The sequence below is a fragment of the Ctenopharyngodon idella genome, chromosome 15 (assembly GCF_019924925.1).
Source record: "Ctenopharyngodon idella isolate HZGC_01 chromosome 15, HZGC01, whole genome shotgun sequence".
Taxonomy (NCBI): domain Eukaryota; kingdom Metazoa; phylum Chordata; class Actinopteri; order Cypriniformes; family Xenocyprididae; genus Ctenopharyngodon; species Ctenopharyngodon idella.
Genome location: NC_067234.1, coordinates 20666051 through 20686038, shown reverse-complemented (window position 1 = coordinate 20686038; position 19988 = coordinate 20666051). Strand labels below are relative to the sequence as shown.

Sequence of the window (19988 nt, the reverse complement as noted above, 5' to 3'; positions counted from 1 at the left end):
TTCTACATGTTGAAGACAAGGCAAACAGGGATACATCTTAATACATTATTCGTCATGAATTTTAATAGATGGTTCTGATAGACCAAGAAATACAAATCTCAATGAAGGGATTTTTCCTAAACAACCAACAAGTTTCTACAACAGGGGCTTGCTTTTTTAAGTTGGACTTTTGCCTATAATTGATGCAATTTTGAGGAGACATGAAGTTGAGCTGGGACTTGAACTCGGCTTGCGCTATATGTCAGAGCGCTGTCCGTAAGGCTATGGCTCCGATAGCAGGTGCTTGCTTGCTAGTGTATGTGGATAATTTTCTTTGGGCAGCCTAAAGTTTAGAGAGTCAGAACTTGGAGGTCGCGGGTTCGAGTCTCAGTACTGTCAGGAAATGTAGGTGGGGGGGGAGTGAATGAACAGCACTCCCTTCTACTCTAATTACCCACAACTGAGGTGCACTTGAGCAAGGCATCTAACCCCCAATCACTCCCAGGGCGCTGCAGCAAAAATGGCTGCCCACTGCTGGGTGTGTGTGCACTTAGATGGGTGAAATGTGAAGGACTATTCCCCACCTGACACACCAACCCACATTTCAAGTTTTTTTTTTTTTTGACTGGGACATGGAGTCTGAAGGTCAAGTCAAGTACCATCTGACTTGTTTTCTTCCAGCCAACAATTTGGTCTTGAAACTTCTCAGTACCAAGACAGTAATACAACAATGTATGCTTGATGCAACTAAAAAAGTCCCTCATTTAAAAAAAAAAAAAAAAAAAAAAAACACCAGAGGTAACTTCCACCGATGTCGACGGCGACATCTGTTGCGACCTTCGCCAATGCCTTCCGATCGCCTGTATAAAAATTGCTTCATTAAACAATGCTGTGCCATGGTAGTCACCAGAAAACTTCCCTTCTGCGATTCATAAGCAGGAATTAATAGAGAGCCCGACACCGAGATGCATCCAAACAAGAAAAACAGACAAATGAACCGGCAATGACACCGGGGCGTTCCTTCGGGCTTTTACAAATGACTCTTCAGATGGCTGCTGGTTGTGGCATATGTCTGCTGCCCGTTTAATGAGTCCCTCTGAAAACGGCACAAGCTCAATAAGTAATGAAACTGCAGCTTGGCTCTTATTACCGAATCTCTGCGCCGTCTGACACTAACACTGGATAATGTATTGGCGGCAGCAGCTTTTGGCATGCGCTTATTAAATGTGGGTTCAAAAAGGCATTGATAGACTCCACGGAGGCGGCCGGTCTGTCTCTTAATGTGTGATGAGATGAGCTTACAGCCGTGGAAGGAGAAGAAGAGAAACTTAATTATCACGCACCGCGAGAGCACCAATCAAAAGGTTCGGGTTTACGGTGAGGACCATTAGGGTCAGAGCCAGCTAGCGGCTAAAGTGGCATACGCTTTTGTAGAGCTTACCGCTGCGATGACAGTAATGATTTGGAGAACAGAGCGTTGGGCGGCATCCGTGGAGCCGCATACATTGTGTGTTTGAATGGAAGCCTGAACTGTTCAGAGCAAAGGATTGTAAACACGTCTCTGATACTTTGACACACAAGGGCACTCTGAGCTACTACAAATTTAAGACCCATTTACGTCAATTGCTGTTCTTCAGTTCATTTACACGAGTTGTTTTGCGGTTAGAGATTCTCATTTTGATATGCTAAGTCTTTCATTATTGGATATCTCGCGGGGCATGTCTGAGACGTGTTAGGCTAACATTAGAACACACACTGTTAGATGTAGACTGTCATACATGGGCTTTGTTAGCTTTGTTTCAAATGTATGTGTACTTGATCAGGGATCTGCATGTTTCCAAGTAGTAAAATAAAAGGATAATGTTATTGCTTTCTAGGGAAATGACTGCACAGAGCTGTTACTGATTGATCATCAAAGCAGATTGCAATAAAAAGACAATACAAATGCTATGGGCATTAAATATAGACTTCTAGGCTACATATAAATTTATTCATTTTTATACTTTATTATAGTTTGGTCTGCTTATAATGTTTGTTTGTTTATTTATTCAAGTTTTAAAGAGCCAAAAAGTCTTTAATACTATTCAGAAGGGATTACTTTTCTCTACGCTTGATATTCCTTATTTATTTAATTTGTGGATTTGCATTTGTTGCTTTTTTGATGTTATTTTACTCAGAATGTTGGCAAAAATATCTTCATAATAAAATTCTGATTTAATTACAGTATTTGACAATGGTCAAAATAAATGAGGCCTCTTTGCTTAGCCTCCATCAAAATATGACAAAATAAAAACACAAAACTGAAACAATTTCAGAAACTTACAGTTGTTTCACACAAACTTTCCAGTTATTAATAAGCAAACATGTTTTAACCATCAGCCATAAAAGACAAGTTTTTAAAATCAGCTCTGTAAATGGAGGCTTTGTCTTCCCATTATACACTTTGTCAACTGTAAACAGTATTCACACACATTATACACATATGCTTGATGTCAAAATTGTGATGTGTTATATCAGATTTGTTTAAAAAAAGCCTAAGTGTCAACTCTGTTTTGACAGCAAACCAACATTAATTTTTTTTGGAAACACTCCTCCAGTTTGCTCTGATTTGTAAAGTTTATTTTCGAGAACAAAAACCACTTAAGTTCTTTTCCACCATAAAGAAAACAGATTCTCTAAATGAAACCTGTCAGAAGAAAAACCCAAAATGAACTTTCTACTCAGCCAGGTGCATCTCTCGAGATCTAGTTCACCTTCATAAGATCTTTTGCTCCGACGGAAAAGTGAAAAATTCATGCTTAAGTGATCTGAATGTCGATTCTGTATACGTGTGGAAATACATATATGGTGTGAGTGCACAAAAATAAAAAACAAAAAAACAAAAATCATGTTGTTTATATGTCTATATGGTGTTTTTAATATGCTTTAAGACAAACCATGTGCAAATTCATCAGTCAACACCATTTCTGAGTATTTTCTCCTTAAAGGGTTAGTTCACCCAAAAATGAAAATTCTGTCATTAATTACTCACCCTCATGTCGTTCCACACCCGTAAGACCTTCGTTCATCTTCGGAAAACAAATTAAGATATTTTTGATAAAATCCAATGGCTCAGTGAGGCCTCCATTGATAGAAAGATAATTAACACTTTCAAATGCCCAGAAAGCTACTAAAGACATATTTAAAACGGTTCATAATCTTTTGTTTCGAATCAGTGGTTCAGAGCGTGTATCAAACTGCCAAAGTCACGCCCCCTAGTGGTGAACCATTGAAATTTTGAAACACTTATGATATAACGAAGCTTCGTTTACTGAAATCACATGACTTTGGCAGTTTGATACGTGCTCCGCACCACCGATTCGAAACAAAAGATTCGTAAAACTTCGAAGCTTCATGAAGCAGTGTTTTGAAATCGGCCATCACTAGATATTGTTGAATAAAGTCGTTATTTTGTTTTTTTTTTGGCGCACAAAAAGTATTCTCGTCGCTTCATAACATTAAGGTTGAACCACTGTAGTCACATGACCTGTTTTAAATATAACTTTAGTAGCTTTCTGGGCATCTGAAAGTGTTAATTATCTTGCGGTCAATGGAGGCCTCACTGAGCCATCGGATTTTAATCAAAAATATCTTAATTTTTGTGTTCCAAAGATGAACGAAGGTCTTACGGATGTGGAACGACATGAGGGTGAGTAATTAATGACAGAATTTTCATTTTTGGTTGAACTAACCCTTTAAAACTGCAGTGTCCGTTGTAGAGAGCGATACATAAAACGCATTACCATTCTGATACATCGACTTGTAGACGACCCTGTATAATTCTCTCTTCCTCTTCATCTTCTGAATCAGTTTCTGGTGCAAACACATATGGCTGAATCAAACCATTTCCACTTGCCATTGTGTGGCATTTACTACAGTTGACCGAGTGGATCAGGTATTCTGAGCTCTTGTGACTGAGTGGAGGCGGAGACTAATTTGCATATTCATGGTCTGCGTATACTAAAAGCAAGGGTGTAGAGTTACATTCAAGCTATAATTAATTAACTAACTATCTAAACAGCTGTGCTATTGGCTAATAAAAACAAAAACCTGCTTCAGGACATGCTCTTCTTCAAAATGCTTCACTCATTTACACTATTTCATAAACAAGAATACAGTGAGAAGAATTTCTGATCAATTTTTAAATGACCAACATTTTCATTCTGAGCACATTATTTGAAATAGAACAGTGTGGCAATTATTGCATTTTGAAAGTGATTAGTTGAATTTTAGATAGCATATTTAACATGCAAGACTTCAGAGACAAAGGTGGTGAACAATGAGGAAGGACATATTGATGGAGAATTCACACTGCGCTTTGGCAGAGAGGTTTCATATACAACATTGAAGTAATTGCTGTCAGCTCAAGACGGTGCAGTGGGAATACTGCCAGAGGCAAATAGAGTACAGTAGGTGTTCCAATTTAAAGACTCGCTCAGTATGGGTTCGGGGAGGGAAAAAAAGGAAAGCAAATTAACATATTAGCTGGCATATGGTTATGATGAAAACCTAATGGCTACAGAAATACAGTGCATTTTTAGCTATAATGATGAAAAATCTGACCGGTCAAATATAAGTTCCAGCTACTTGCCTTAAATAGAATCTACTGTAACTGCAACAATTTAATGATATGAACTTGGTATTTAAAGGGACAATTCACCCATAAATGAAAAGTCACTGTGTCGTTCCAAGCCATTTTAAGCAGCGTAAAGATCTCCTTTTATGTTCAATGGAAGAAAGTCAAACGAGTTTGGAATGACATAAGGGTGAGTAAATAATGACAGAACTATTCCTTTAACTTGGTCTACTGTGGGTTCCACGTTTCTAAGCCTCTTAGCTCTTTTGCATTGTCTCTTTGTTTTCAGAGATGAATGAGTCTAAATAGGCAAATACTGCCATGATTATTCATAAACAGAAAGCATCTTTAAACGCTTTAAGAATTTTACATGAATATTCCGTTGCGTGAGATAAGGACATGTTAATGCTTGATTATGGGCAAACAAAAGTGCTGATGAGGTGAACTAATTATGGAAGCATAATTCCATGCCACATTATTAATTACAGAGATATGACCTGAGAGCACAGCTCAAGAACACACACACGCACTCACATACCCACATAGTTCCAGAACAGTAAACTTGAGTGGATGGTATTAATTTAAGCAAAATTAGAGCAAAGAAAATGTATTAAAGGAAAAGTTCACCCAAAAATGAAAAATATTCTATAATTTACTCTCCCTCAAGCCATCCTAGGTGACTTTCTTCTTTTAGACGAACACAGTCAGAGTTATATTAAATAATATCCTGACTCTTCCCAGCTTTGTAATGGGATTCAATGGCGCCCGAGTTTTTGAAGCTCCAAATAGTGCATCCATCCATCATAAAAGTAATCCATAAGACTCCAGCGGGATAATAAATGACTTCAGAAGCAAAGTGATGGGTTTTTGTAAGAAAAATATCTATATTTAAAACTTTATAACCTATAATCACTGGCTTCTGGCGACGGACACACGTGTGTTCATGAGAGAGTTGAGTTCCGGCGGAAAAGTGACCTCTGACTCGATGTATGACAGGACGTAGGCGTAAACTTAAGTGAGAACTGACGAACGCGGAAACGCATAGGATAGAGTAAAACAAAATGAATTAGAAGCCTATAATGAGAAGTTTGAAAATATGTAGGACGATTTCGATACAGTATAAGAGAAGAGGAGCTACGCTATACGTCGGGTCAAAGGTCACACTTCCGCCAGAACTTGACTCTCTCGTGAACACACAGTTGTTGCCAAAAGTCAGTGATTATAGTTCATAAAGTTTTAAATATTGAATATTTTCCTTACAAAAACTCATTGCTTCGCTTCAGAAGGGCGTATGGATTACCTTTTATGATTGATGTATGTGCTTTTTGGAACTTCAAAAACTCGAACACTATTCAATGCTATTACAAAGCTGGGAAGAGACAGGATATTATTTAATATAACTCTGATTGTGTTTGGCTGAAACACACCTAGGATGGATTGAGGGTGAGCAAATTATGGAATAATTTTCATTTTTGGGTGAACTAACCCTTTAATTTAAAAGGTAACAAAAACTAGAACTGTCAGTTTAATGTCTTAATTTTGTGCTTATATCCATGTTTTATCATACAAAAAAAACAGTGCTTTAAAAAAAATGAATGAAATGCAGGGATCTCAAGACATTTTTAAAAAATTTAACTACTTTACACATCGTAAAAATGTGTCATTTAATGCATAAAATACTAAAGAAAACATTGAGATGCAGAGCAACGACTAAAGAAGTACTAAGGCAGGCAGACAATTAAAAATTTAAAATCAAAGATTAACACATTAATAATGACTCAAATTATTAATTTATTGGTTATTCTTATAAAATATTTATATATTAATTTAAATGTAACAAAAAATTTGAATCGGCTGACAGCCTTTAGAATAACTAAACTGCCAAATTCTATAGCTAGTGTTAGCATGTTGCTAAGCTAATTGTGCGCTATTCTAATAAACATGAAAATACACAGCAAACAAATACTTAAAAAAAAAAACTGAACTGTGTATTAATACTATCAATTTTTGAATGAATTGTTCAAATATTCATAACGAATATCTCCCGCATTGTCCACCACCTATTTTTTCACTAGTCGCCATCCATTTAGGGATTGCACAGAAAATAAAAATGTATGCATTTATTTAATTAATTAGCTTGTACAAATTGTATTAGCTTGTCAAAATAAATGCATTTACATTACTTGCAAAGTATTAAAGGGGTAGTTCACCCAAAAATGAAAATTCTGTCATCATTTACTCACCCAAACAGATCTCGCAGTCTCGCAGTAGTAAATGGGGGGTGAGATCTGTTTGGTTACTGACATTCTTCCAAATATCTTCTTTTGTGTTCAGCAGAAGAAAGAAATTCATACAGGTTTGGAAAAACATGAGGGTGAGTAAATGACAAAATTTTCATTTTTGGGTGAACTATCACTTTAAGGTTCATTTACGGCATGTCGTAATTACCGTAATTACAAGATTCTGACTCGTAAAAAGCTTTCACGCCCTCGTAGAACATGTAAACTCGGAATTTTCTGAGAGCTCCAACTGACCACTGCAAATTCATTTTGGCATTGATAGTGTTGCCATAGAAATGACCAATTTGAGAGTTCCGAGTAAAACGTCACATGTTGTCATCTCGTAATTACAATAATTGTGACATGGTGTGAATGCAGCATTAGTTAAATGCTGAATTTTAACCATACAGTAGTTCAGGGGCATCTTCAGCCCTGGAGAACAACCTGGCAAAAACAAGGTACCTTAGAACGCAACATAATTATTGTAACAGCCTTCCAGTCGTAAGCGTGCCTGTGCTGCTGCTGTAAGCAACTCACTAGGTTTTGGAACAGAGCCTAGATTTTAGAACAGAGCTTGTGTTATGTTACACAACGCCGTGTAACAAAAGGTGTTGTATGATGAGAGAGCTGTGTAACTCATGTGAAGCGTGAAGTGTTGGGTGTTTGAAATGTGAAAAACAAACTTCAGTCTCACCTAGAGTAGTTGAAGAGTCTGCTGTCCCAGAGGCTGTGTACTCCACGGGGCCCACTGTGGAAGAAACAGGAGTCAGAGCCGTCAAAGCGGTTCAGCCCGTCCTCTGTGTTCTTGGATGCATGGCTGTGCACCACATCAAGCAGGACAACGATACCCAGAGAGTGAGCCACGTCAATCAGCTCCTTGAGTTCCTCTGGGGTGCCGTAACGACTGGAGAGAAGAACAGATGAAGGCAGATATCAGAGCAGTCTGGGCAGGGGTTGTCTGTCAAGCTGCGTGATCTTATTCTTGGGATGAGTTTGAATCCAGCAGTACAGTTTGACTGTTAAGACCAATTCTTTTGAAAAGTAGAGAGATATCTTTCTGAGTGTATCGCAAAACACAAGATGCACTTGTAGGCTTGCAGAATACAGAACATCTGCTTGCTTCAAGATGTGCTCGAAAAAATGTGATTGTGAAACATTGTTGGAGTTTAGTTGGAGTAATGATGGCTGACAATTAATTGTCATAAAAATGTGATTAACAATTTGTCCGTTTTGTTCATGTCACTTACAATGTAAGCTACACAATCACCTAGAGAAGCCATATATTAGATTCATGAATTCATAATAAAAGAGGCCTCTATGGTCAGAGCCATTGCGTTGTGGGCAGCACTCCGACATATAGCATAACAGTACTTTGGCCAACTCGAGATTGAGTCCCGGCTTGTGATCCTTTTCCAAGCCCATTCCCATCTTCCCTCATTCCCATCACAACGCCTATATGATTGTTCAGTGGTATAAAATTTGTAAACTAAACTATTGTAGTTTTTCAAATATGTGACACTTGCTGGCAAAATGAGTCACAATGAACAAATTTTCAAAAAATTAGTTATTGTTATTCTCACATTCTCTATTACCTGTCTACACACCTGTCTGTAGTCGATAGAGTCAGCAAAGGCAATTTTAAGAAAAAAAGAAAATCGAGTTAAAGTTTTCTGAGGGTTCCAAAACAAAATCACCTAGAAACCATACCTTAAAATCCCTGGTAATACCACCAAATTTGGCACAAACCAAGTCAAAAACCATATCTATAGGAAAAATATTTATATTCAACTTTTTTTCCCCTATGATTTCACAATTGTTTGATTAACATTAATGAAACACAGCCTATATTACGACCTACTGTATCACACAGATCTAATATATGCTACACATCAGATGTTTTTCCCAACAGTAACCAAACGTTCACTTAAGACATAACAGATCATTTTTTGAAATACTGTAATTCTGTGTAAATATGTAAATTGGGATCGCGCACTATCTGAGGCGTCTTTGTGCGCGCGCTTCGGATCTGTCAGTCAGCGCGAGTAAGAACATTTTGTTTATATCAGCATGAGTTTGAAAATCACATTTCATTGGTTCAGACTCACACCATCGAGAATTCGCTATGAATATTTACAAAGTTGCTGCGCTTTAAAACGATACCAAACAGAGAAAGAGAAAAACTGCATTTTTCATTGTCAAAATAAAAAGGTACTCCTCTCAGAAAATGTCAAAATAAAGATATTTTTAGATGTTTAATTACTATTTGGAGCATTGGGATCGCTAGACGGGGACTTAATGAACTCATTTTTGACCAAAATTTTCACAATTTTCACCTGTTGCTCAAAATTAGCCCATGCGCATTCCGACTCATTTTGCCAGCACGGGTCACATATACTTGTAAACAGTGTTGGGAAAGTTCACACTGAGGACAATTGAGGGACTCAGACACAACTATTAAAAAAGGTGCTCCAGAAGGAAACACGATGCATTAAGAGCCGGGGGTTGAAAACTTTTGAACAGGATGAAGATGTCCAAATTTTCTTATTTTGTTGAAATATCATTTCATTTTTTCATTTAGTACTGCCCTTCGGAAGCAACAGAAGATACTTGCATGTTTCCCAGAAGACAAATTAAGTACAATTTACATAGATCTTCAAATTCAAAAGTTTTCACCCCCCATCTATTAACGCATCATGTTTCCTTCTGGAGCATCAGTGAACGTTTGAACCTTTTTTTAATAGTTGTGTTTGAGTCCCTCAATTGTCCTCCGTGTGAAAAGATGTATCTCAAAATCATTCAGTCACTGCTGGAAAGGGTTCAAATATGCAAAAAAGTCCTTGAAAACTGAAGAATCTGCAGGACCTGGAGGATTTTTCTGAAGAACAGAGCTCAGTTTAACTGCTCAGAACAAACAAGGGACTCATGAACAACCATCACAAAACAAAACAAAAAAACACACAGTATTCAGAACCAATGGTTCCAAACATTTGAATGGGGTTATTTTAATAAATTCAGCTATTTTTTTTGTCTTGTGGATTATATGTAAACATCTTTTATGTAAAATATCTTACTCAGGACAATACTAAATAAAAAAATAACATGCATTTTGTACAAATTATTCACATTTTCACAGATTCTACAAGTGGTTCCCATACTTTTTCATGCAACTGTATAATGGATCCATTGGCAAAGCCAGAAGTTGACATGTTCAGCCGCTCAAACAAACAGCAATTATAGTCCCCCTTAAGTGGCGCAGTGGTGATACTTCATGGATCGCTCCTTTTAAGATTCAAACTTACAACCTCCTGGATACCATCCCAGAAGGTATCCACATTACACGTGTGCGTGTGCTTATCTCAGAAAGACATCACCCTAAACAACAGCTGTGTTTAGCACTGGCAGCAATGTGAATACATCAACCGTGCCACCCAATTGCTGTGTAAAAACAAACAAATATGGCAGTAAATAAAAATCAATCTCAGATCGTTTACACCGTCATGGACTTTGAGCAGAGGTCAAAGCCTCCATTCGGGGTGACATATTGCTCCTTGCGGAACAAAGGGCGAGAGTGGCGTGTTTCCATCAGCGCTTCCTCACGTATCTCCTTCGTGTAATTGCTCCATGAAGCCTCATCTGTCCTCCAGCTATCATCATATCACTTTCCCCCAGCAAACGTGACACAACAATACCCCTCCCCTCGGCCTCCGCCCCTTCCCAGCATCCAGACCTTGCACTTTTTAAACGGCTCAGGGAGATCAATCATGGGTGAAATTACTCTGTATACATTATACTCGCACTATAGGCTGTCTCCAGCGCTAGCTGGTAAGGGTGACCGACGGAATAAAGCACATAAATAAAGAATTCCTGCCTGTCTTCCTTTATCTGAGGTCTCTACCTCTCCACAGGATTAACTGCAAATGTGTTTACAGGGAGATTATCAGCCCCGTCAGCGGCGCCTCTCTGTGATTTGGGGCCACAGTTGTGGGACAGAGTCTTCAAGGGGTGTGCGTGCCTATAGTGAGTGTTGCACTTACCTCATTTTAAACATTGTGAAAATAAAAATGACAATGTCAACAAGTGTGCCCTAGAGTTAATTTTCAGTGCATTTTTTTTTTTTTTTTTTTTGTATCTTTGGCTCACAGAGTTCCAGCCTATGTAGATTGTTCTGGATTAGTCACTTAAAGGGGCAGTAAGCAATAACTTAGAGACGCTATTGAAAGTGGATCGGACCGAGTGCAACAACACCCTTGTAGCCAATCAGCAGTAGGGGGCGTGTTCACTCACAATGGGGGAGAAGAGAGAGTGAGCAAGAGGGAGATTTGAAGACTGTAGAAAGAGAGATGGCTGAGAGACATTACAAAAGAGAAAAGGTCAGAGGAATATCACTGGAAAAAGAAGAGTTATGATCAGGCAAGAGCTTTAGGACCTGTGTTAATATCAGAAAAGCTTTCCAGCGCTGGAGAGACCGAAGCAGGAAGGCCTGAAAATGGACGCTGAGGTTGCGTTGTTTCTACTGCATATGTGAGTAACATTGGTTTTGTTGTTTCACAGAATCAAGATATGCTGTTGTTGTAATGTTAGCTATAGTAACAGGACAGTTTTGAGTGTCATTGTTTGTCTGGAGCTGCTGGCAACTAACAACTAACTCTTTCTTGTATATACTCTTGTGTACTGTATGTTCATTTTTTTGTTCTTGTTTGTTCATCGTCATCTCTTTATTTTTTGCAAAGCATTATTTTGCTTTGCTTCAGACATGATAAAGAGACATCCACTCTAGCATTGAGCATTTTGTTCATTTTGGGGGCGGAGCAATAAAGGGAGGGGTGTGTTTGTTTGGGTTGATTTTAAATATCAACACTGTTTCTCAGAAGTCGCTTACTGCACCTTTAAGTTACCAGATAGTTAGTATGTTGTTTTTGGGTTGATTTACACAGAATGCAGGGCACAGGACAGTGCAATGGGGAAAAAAAAACAGATATATGGGTATAGAGAGATGTTTTTTAAAAGCTGAAATAATGTTAACTTGAACACTGCAAAAAAACATGTGTAGTGATGGGCACTTTCGAAAAACACTTTGCTAAGCTTCGAAACCTTTGCAAAACATTTGTTTCAAATCAGTGATTCGGAGTGAGCATCGAACTGCTAAAGTCACATGATTTCAGTAATAGAGGTTTAATTATGTCATAACTGTTTCGAAAAAATCTTTTTTTTTTCCTCTCGAAATTTAAATGGATCGCTGCTAGTGGCGATCTCTGTGAACCCATGAACCATTGTTAGTATATGATTTTTACCTGATCTCAGATCAATTTTATAATTTTTTTGACATTTAATGACACATTTGTATAATAAAAAGGAAGAGTTGAAGTTAAAAGTCTCTTATTGGTCTGATTAACCAAGCTCTCCATAAAACAAACAAAACAAGCCCAACAATTTAATAAAATATCACATATTATAAAGACACTTCGTATTTAATAGATTACACCTTCAATAAAACATTTGCAATTGGTTTGTAAATGGTGTTTTTATGCATTTTTGAGCTGAGTTTTTGCTGCATTTACAACGTTCTGGCCAGCAGGGGTCACCAGAGTGTGGCTTCGAATGCTTAGTTTGCATTTATGAAATACTTAAGGATTTTGAATGTTAAAATAGGTCTCCTGGAAAAAAGATTGGGAACCACTGGTCTAAAACATGTTTACATAGGAAAAAAAGCGTTATAGAGACACGTTACAGAAAAAGTTATAGAGACACGTTTTTTTTTTAAAGCTGAACAACTTTTAACTTGAATGCCGCCTTTTAGAACGCTATGTCATGCTTGAGTTGTTGCAAAAAACACAACATGAGCGCAAAAGTCAAACATGTCCATCTAGAGCTGGTTTAAATACAAAAACAACAGAAAAGCAGTTCAGTGGAATGAAAAAAAAAGTATAGAGAGACGTTTTCTCACAGAACACTGTAATAAAAAAACAAAACAAGGTAAAACACGTCCATCTAGCGCATGTTTAAAATGAAAAAAAAAAAAAAAAAAGCCAAATGCAGAGGAGTAGGTTACTAAGGTTACTTGCGTTTAAAAATGTGAGAGGCAAGGAGGTGGAATTAGAGTTTTTAGAATGCTGCACTCATTGAGGAGTGAAATATGCTGGACACGAATGCAACGGTCAACCATGTCTATCTAGTGCATGCTTACATAGCAAAACAATGGAAATGCAGTGCAGTGGAATGGAACACGTTCTGTGTGAACGACCCCTTAGACAGTAGACAGCAAGACAGCTCACTAGGTTTGGAACAGAGCTTATGACTGTCAGAAAACAAAGAAAACAAGGTTTATAATGTATTTACAGATGTATTTACCTTGATGCTGCGAAGAAACTCGTGACCTGGTAACCGAAGCTAGCATAGTAGGCATGTTCCATGATCGCCATCAGCTGAATACAGTTATAACCTGTGTGCATGGCAATAAAGAGAGCAGTGATTATTAGCAGATCTTTGTCATCATTTACTCATCTCCATGCTGTTCCAAAAAATATGACTTTCTTTCTTTAGTGGAAAATTAGATATTCTGAAGTGAGCTGAACTCAGGGATCGAATCAGTGTCTTATGAGACAGTTCTTTTGAAAGAACTGGCTAGTCCAATTCTCAACTCCAGTGACTCCAAGGCACAGTGAAATTTCAGCCTTTTCATTACACAAAGCTATCAGATGGTTTCAGAAGATATGTGATATAATGTATGAGTGATCTGGAAAACTTTTTATGGTGCTTTTTGGTGTTTTTTGTCATTTTTTGGAGCTTAACTCACTAAGAAATATCATAAAACACCCCAAGGGCTATAAAATGACATTAAAAAGCTAATAAAAACCTGATAAACATTGTGATTGCAATTTAAAATAAATGTTTTAAAGCTCCATGTTTGCTCTGCTTCTTTTGTTTGCAAAAAATATATTCCTTTAAAAATGTTTTGTGATTATATATCGATATGACAACAACAACAACAACAACAACAACAACATTAAAAAATAATATAAAAACAATAAAATAATAATATTAAAATAATAAAATAAATTACTGAATAAAAATATTAAACATAAAATATAAATATTAACAAAATAAGAAATAATATCATTGCTCTGCTAGTTTTGTTTGCAAAAAATTAACTTAATTTAGGGCTGTAAATGTTTTGTTATTATATATCAATATGACAACAATAACAACAATATTAAAAATTAATATAAAAATAAAATAATAATATAAAAATAATAAAATAAATTACTGAATAAAAATATTAAACAAAATATAAATATTAACAAAATAAGAAATAATATCATTGCTCTGCTTGTTTTGTTTGCACAAATTTAACAACAACAATAATATTAAAAAACAATATAAAAAAATAATAATATAAATATAATAAAATAAATTACTGAATAAAAATATCAAAGAAATAAAACAAGTATTAACAAAATAAAAAATAATATCATTGTAATATTTTACTGTAAAATGAAAAAAAAAACCCAATTTATTAATGGCTTTTTTTTTAACATTTAATTAAATCACAGTCTTTTAAATCACAATAATATAATACAATAATATAATATCTAATATTTTATTCAACAGAAGAAAGAAAGTGTGGATATTTAATGGCATGAGGGTGAGTAGGTGCCAGTCTTCTTTTAAGGAAGCTTCAAATCTTTTAAAATGCTACATGTATGTTAAAAACTGACTTTTAGCTACAGCAAACTTTTAATTATGACTTTTAGCTACAGTTTTCATGCAAAATAAACCCGTGGGAGCGAAAAAAGTACAAATTGTGCTGTTACTGAACTTGTGTAGTCCCCATGGCAGTGTGTTCGAAATGCCCACGCAGAGTACGATGGCTTCACATCATTTCTAAACATCTGCTTTTGTTAACGAGTGGATATTATAAAACAGTCAAATAAAAATAATAACTTGTCAAGGCCGCATAAAACCCTGACATGACAACACTACTCAGGTCAGTCTCAAGCAACTACAACAAACACTGAGGTACAGTGGCAACCTTCAAACCGAAACAAAACACCTTCCTCTTCCCACCCTGCAGCTCTGACCAGTAAGCGTCCACTACAGAATTCAGGTCTTTTATGTGAACACAAAGGGCCACCGGGACGAACCGTCAGAATGACTCATCGGGTCACATGCAAGTCTTATCAGCCCGGATCAGCCACAAAACCAACATTTCGTTCCCCCACGCAAGCTGTAGCTGCATTGACACGGCTTTGAAACTGTACGGGAAGGACTCAAGAGGGAAATCCAGGCTTGTCTCACATTGTTTTTCTGAGCAGATTGGTTTATTTATTTATCTAGCTATCTTCAACGCCCTGCTTCAGAGAAAGTTTGGATTTTTGATGAGGTGTGACAGCGCCAGGGGCTCGTCTCACCGACGATGCGTGAGTGTACGAGCACCAACACTCGCGCACACAGAGCGCTTTTCAAAGCTTTCTGGATTCCAGAACCACAGTTGTCTAGGGAAATGCAAACCGGTTACCACAAAAAATGAGAACTCCAGGGAACGACAGACACAGTACGACAAACATACTGGTTTAGTGCATGGACATATGCATGAATTATTCTATCATAATATTTGTTATTGCGCATGTCATCGTAGGACTTTTCGTGGGAAGACGGTCATTTTCAGTGTAAACATGCTTGCACAAATACTTCTGTTTTGCCTACGAGCACATAAAAAAAAAAAGATTTTTTATATTTTCTGAGAAAAACAAGAGTGGTACAGCCAGGCACCATGCTGGAGTTGGCCTGAAAGTTTTCAATGATTTCCATGTCTCCAAGATGCCAAAAGAACCCACAACAACAAGATATTTCTATGAAATCATTGCGCCTACATGGGGCCCTCAGGGGCCTCTGTGGCCCTTCAAACAAGATCTGTCTACACTGTCCAAAATAGTCCATCCCATGTTTCTATGATTTTCTAGTTCTGAAAGTTATATTCTAAAGTTGAAATTTTGATTTAACGAGGCCATCACCAACTCAATTCCACGCAATTAAATTCAAACCAAAAATCTATTTCAAAACAGTAAAAGAAAATGACTAAGAAAAGTGCCTTGGAACGCGCAGCTTTATTCACTGTGTTGACGTAATTTCAAATGAAACAGAAAGACAGGGCGGGATATATCTAGACGTTCCTCCCTTTTTTCAAAATAGCCAATAGTGATCTTGGAGTGTGTATCAAACTGCCAAAGTCACATGATTTCAGTTAACGAGGCTTCGTTACGTCATAAGTGTTTCAAAATTTCAAAGGTTCACCACTGGGGGGCGTGACTTTGGCAGTTTGATACACGTTCCGAACCACTGATTCGAAACAAAAGATTCGTAAAGCTTCGAAGCTTCATGAAGCAGTGTTTTGAAATCGCCCATCACTAGATATTGTTGAATAAAGTCGTTATTTAGTTTTTTTGGTGCACAAAAAGTATTCTCGTCACTTCATAACATTAAGGTTGAACCACTGTAGTCACATGAACTGTTTTAAATATGTCTTTAGTAGCTTTCTGGGCATCTGAAAGTGTTAATTAACTTGCTGGCAATGCAGGCCTCACTGAGCCATCGGATTTTATTAAAAATATCTTAATTTGTGTTCTGAAGATGAACGAAGGTCTTATGGGTGTGGAACAACATGAGGGTGAGTAATTAATGACATTAACCCTTTAATAATTCATCCATGTACATCATATTTTTTTTTTAATTCTTGTGTCATTATCCTCCCTCTTGCAGTGACATCTCTTCTCTACAATGATGACACGTTTACTGACGTGAGGGCAGGACAACCTGTCACTCACATGTGATCGACCAATAGCAAACCACAACCATCCAATCAATCCTTGATGGACAAAATCAAGTCCGCCCTATTCTTTTTTCTTGTTCAAGAAGTCGTTTCACTCTGATATGTATCACAATAGGGAAGAAAAGGCTATCACAACTTCCGTTTCATGCCGACTTTAAGGGTGTGTTCACACTTATATTTGAGTTCACTTGGACGAAAATAAAAACAACAAAAAAAACATTTAGTCCTGGTCCGCTTAGCGTTCACATTGTCATTTTTAACACAAAACCTAAAAACACCGAACCTAAAGTCATAGGGATACGTTCACAACCTGATTGGTCATGATTTTATGGCGTATATTTCATGACAGAACTTCCTGAACATCCAAAACAATGCTGTGTGCTGACATCACATCCTGTTTACATGTCTTTGGTTCATGCTGCATTCATATATTTCATTCGAACTGCACCAGTTTTCATTTGGAAGCGGACTGAGACCCATCTTTTCGGCAGTCTCGGTCCGCTTGTTTGGTGTGCACCAGGGTTCGGATAGCAGCGTTCACACCTAATCAAATGAACCGCACTAACAGAGCAATTGCATCAGGGTTCATTTTAATCGAACCAAACATGCCAACAGTGAGAGTCTCCATTTTCCACTTTCATTTTTACAGAAAAGTGTGACCAGAACATTTTCCACAGAGCTTTTCATTTTGGGAAAACTATCTTTGTAACTGTTATCTGACCCCAATCGTTAAACCACAGGCTTCTAAACCTCATCTTCTGTGTCTGGTGGATACTTGAAAATACCCCCTGCATCTCCAAAACACATCGCCGCACTCAAACACACCTCTCTCCAACCCTCATCCACGACAGCACTAATGAACACTCCACATGGCGACTAAAGCCTGTAAACAGGGTGTTGACCTACAGAAAGGGGCTTGGTTGAGAGAACAGCCTCCCCAGAACATTGGCACCAGGGCCAGTGGCTCATCATCAATGCGGCAGGTCCGTTGGGTTAAGCACCACTGCAGCTCGGATACTTTGTGATGAAGGAGGAATGTTGGCAGGTAGAACATAACCCCTCTCTGGGCTAAAAATAATCTTTGTATCCTTACAAAAAAGTACTCTAATGGTACCATGGTGCAGTTAAGTACTGGATGGTAATTCCATGGTACTTTGATATATACTTATTGCACAAAATGACCACAATATACATTTAGCACGATACCTTAATAGTACTCTAAGAAAACCATGGTCTTGGTACATTTCCAAAAAAAAAAAAAAACATGGTAATAGTGTACCATGGTACTTCAGTACTTCTTTGTAATGCACCAAAGTATAAAGTTCTTTACAAACCTGCTACTGACAAAGTCCATTGTGCTTTATGTTAGCAGTGAAAAATGAAAGTGTCTCTTTTAAGAGCATAACATTGTGGTAATTATCTTCCCCGTCTGAATTGTCAAATGTCTTCTTTTCATTTTAAGAGTTTAGCTAAAACAATGATTTGAGGGAAGAAGGGTATTAAAGCGTGTGCCAAATTCTAAATTGAAAGTTGAAAATGTGTAACATTTTGTTTCAAAAGGACACAGAGAACATTATAAATGTTGAATGAATAAAAACGGTCAAGTGACACGTACGGATAAAATAATTAGTTTCAAATGTTATGTTTAAAGCAATTGTAAAAGAAATATTACTGTCAAATACACTAATTAATGTAAGGCAACAAAACGAAACGTAAAACAAAACGAAAAAAAAAAAAAAACCCAAAACAAAAAAACAGAACCCAAAACAAAATAAAATAAAACAATAAAATAAAATAACAAAAGCAAAAAATACAACTAGCATAAAACCAATGCAAACAAAACAAAAAACAAAAACTAAACATCACAACACACACACACACAAAAAACTAAAACAAATAAAACAACAGACATAAAATCTGTTTGAAAATAACAGTAGATTAATTCACTTTGAACTCAAGTCAATTCAGTACAAACTCTCATTATCTCAACAGTTTTGTGTCAACGAAGCAGTCTCTTACCAAGATCTTTGATCCTGGGCAGCACGTTGTGTGTGAAGTTGCTGTAGGATGCCACTTTGCCCTCAGGAGAAGCAATGCCAACGTGGGACTCGTATATCCGCAAGCTCCTGGGCTTCTGTGGACGAGGATGCTTGTGCTGGCACAGAAACAGCAGGGAATTATCTCTGGAACAATTCTTCATCCAAATTAACATCACAGTATGAAACAAGTACATGCCAATACAACTAGATTAGATGGATAAGATGGAGCCGCTGAACAGAGCTGACAGTAGCTAATTTGGGGAATCCCGTCGTATCATGACTTATGACTGGAGGACATTAACAAGCATATATAATTCATAGTCGGGGGGTTGATGTTCACAGTCTTGACTTGACATTAAAGCAAAATTGCAGTAAGTAGAAAGCAATGAAATGGCTCATGATGCATTTATAAATCCATTTTCTTCATCACACTACTTTTTGACAGTTTGCTTCGCTTGGAAACTTTAATACTCTCTAAAAAATGCTGGGTTGTTTCAACCCAAATTTGGGTCAAAAATGGACAAACCCAACTACTGGGTTTAGGGCTGGGCGATATGGCTGAAAACTGTATCACGATATCAGTGTTTCATATCGGTCGATATCGATAATTATTGATATTTTTTATGACCCATTTAAAATAAGGACCAGGAGAAAAATATATTACATTTAAACATTTTTATTTTAAACTTAACCTTCCTCTGATCATAATCCCCTCAGTTATTAAGACAGAAATGTCAACAACCATGGAAAACTCAAATAATTAAAATGTTGTGCGGTGTTGCAGCTACAGATGTTGTTGGTTGAATACGACTGTGCTCCAAAGGGTAAGCGCGGCTAAAGTGGTACATCAAGTTCGTGGTATTACCAGTCTTGGCGGGGACGACGGTCTTGCATAATTTGCAGACGACATTGGTCTGACTACGGTCAGACTTATAATATCCAAAAAACTGCCATACTGGCGAGCTGACTTTTCCTCTTTTATTTACAATTTCCTCGCTCGCTGTGGCACTCATTTTCTGCTTATCAGTCGCCGGTTACTGAAGAGGAATCCAGCAGACCAGCACGAGACAACGATATGGCGCAACCAAACATGATACTGTTACATGATTGGCTGTTAGCGTGTCACTCCCTACGTTGCTAGGTTACCAGAGAGCGAGTGCCTTTGTTAATGCAACCAAACTTGCTTCGCAACCTCTGTTTTCTTCCGACGAAGAATAAAAAAAATATCGAACGTTTTATCGAACACATTT

At 37.3% G+C, this 19988-nt stretch overlaps 1 protein-coding gene and 1 long non-coding RNA gene across 3 annotated transcripts in view; one reads left to right on the top strand and one right to left on the bottom strand.

The window, feature by feature from the left end:
• Positions 1 to 19988, bottom strand: part of gbe1b (glucan (1,4-alpha-), branching enzyme 1b) — a 148687-nt gene that overhangs the window by 92626 nt on the left and 36073 nt on the right. For both annotated transcript variants that reach the window (XM_051863507.1, XM_051863506.1), the window contains exons 5-7: positions 18719 to 18854; positions 13222 to 13312; positions 7568 to 7777 (exon numbers count right to left, since the gene is read on the bottom strand). In XM_051863507.1, coding sequence (XP_051719467.1) covers positions 7568 to 7777; positions 13222 to 13312; positions 18719 to 18854 — 437 coding nt within the window. The remainder of the gene's footprint in view (positions 1 to 7567; positions 7778 to 13221; positions 13313 to 18718; positions 18855 to 19988) is intronic.
• Positions 1 to 19988, top strand: part of LOC127496005 (uncharacterized) — an 84476-nt gene that overhangs the window by 43878 nt on the left and 20610 nt on the right. The gene's annotated exons all lie outside the window — the stretch shown is intronic.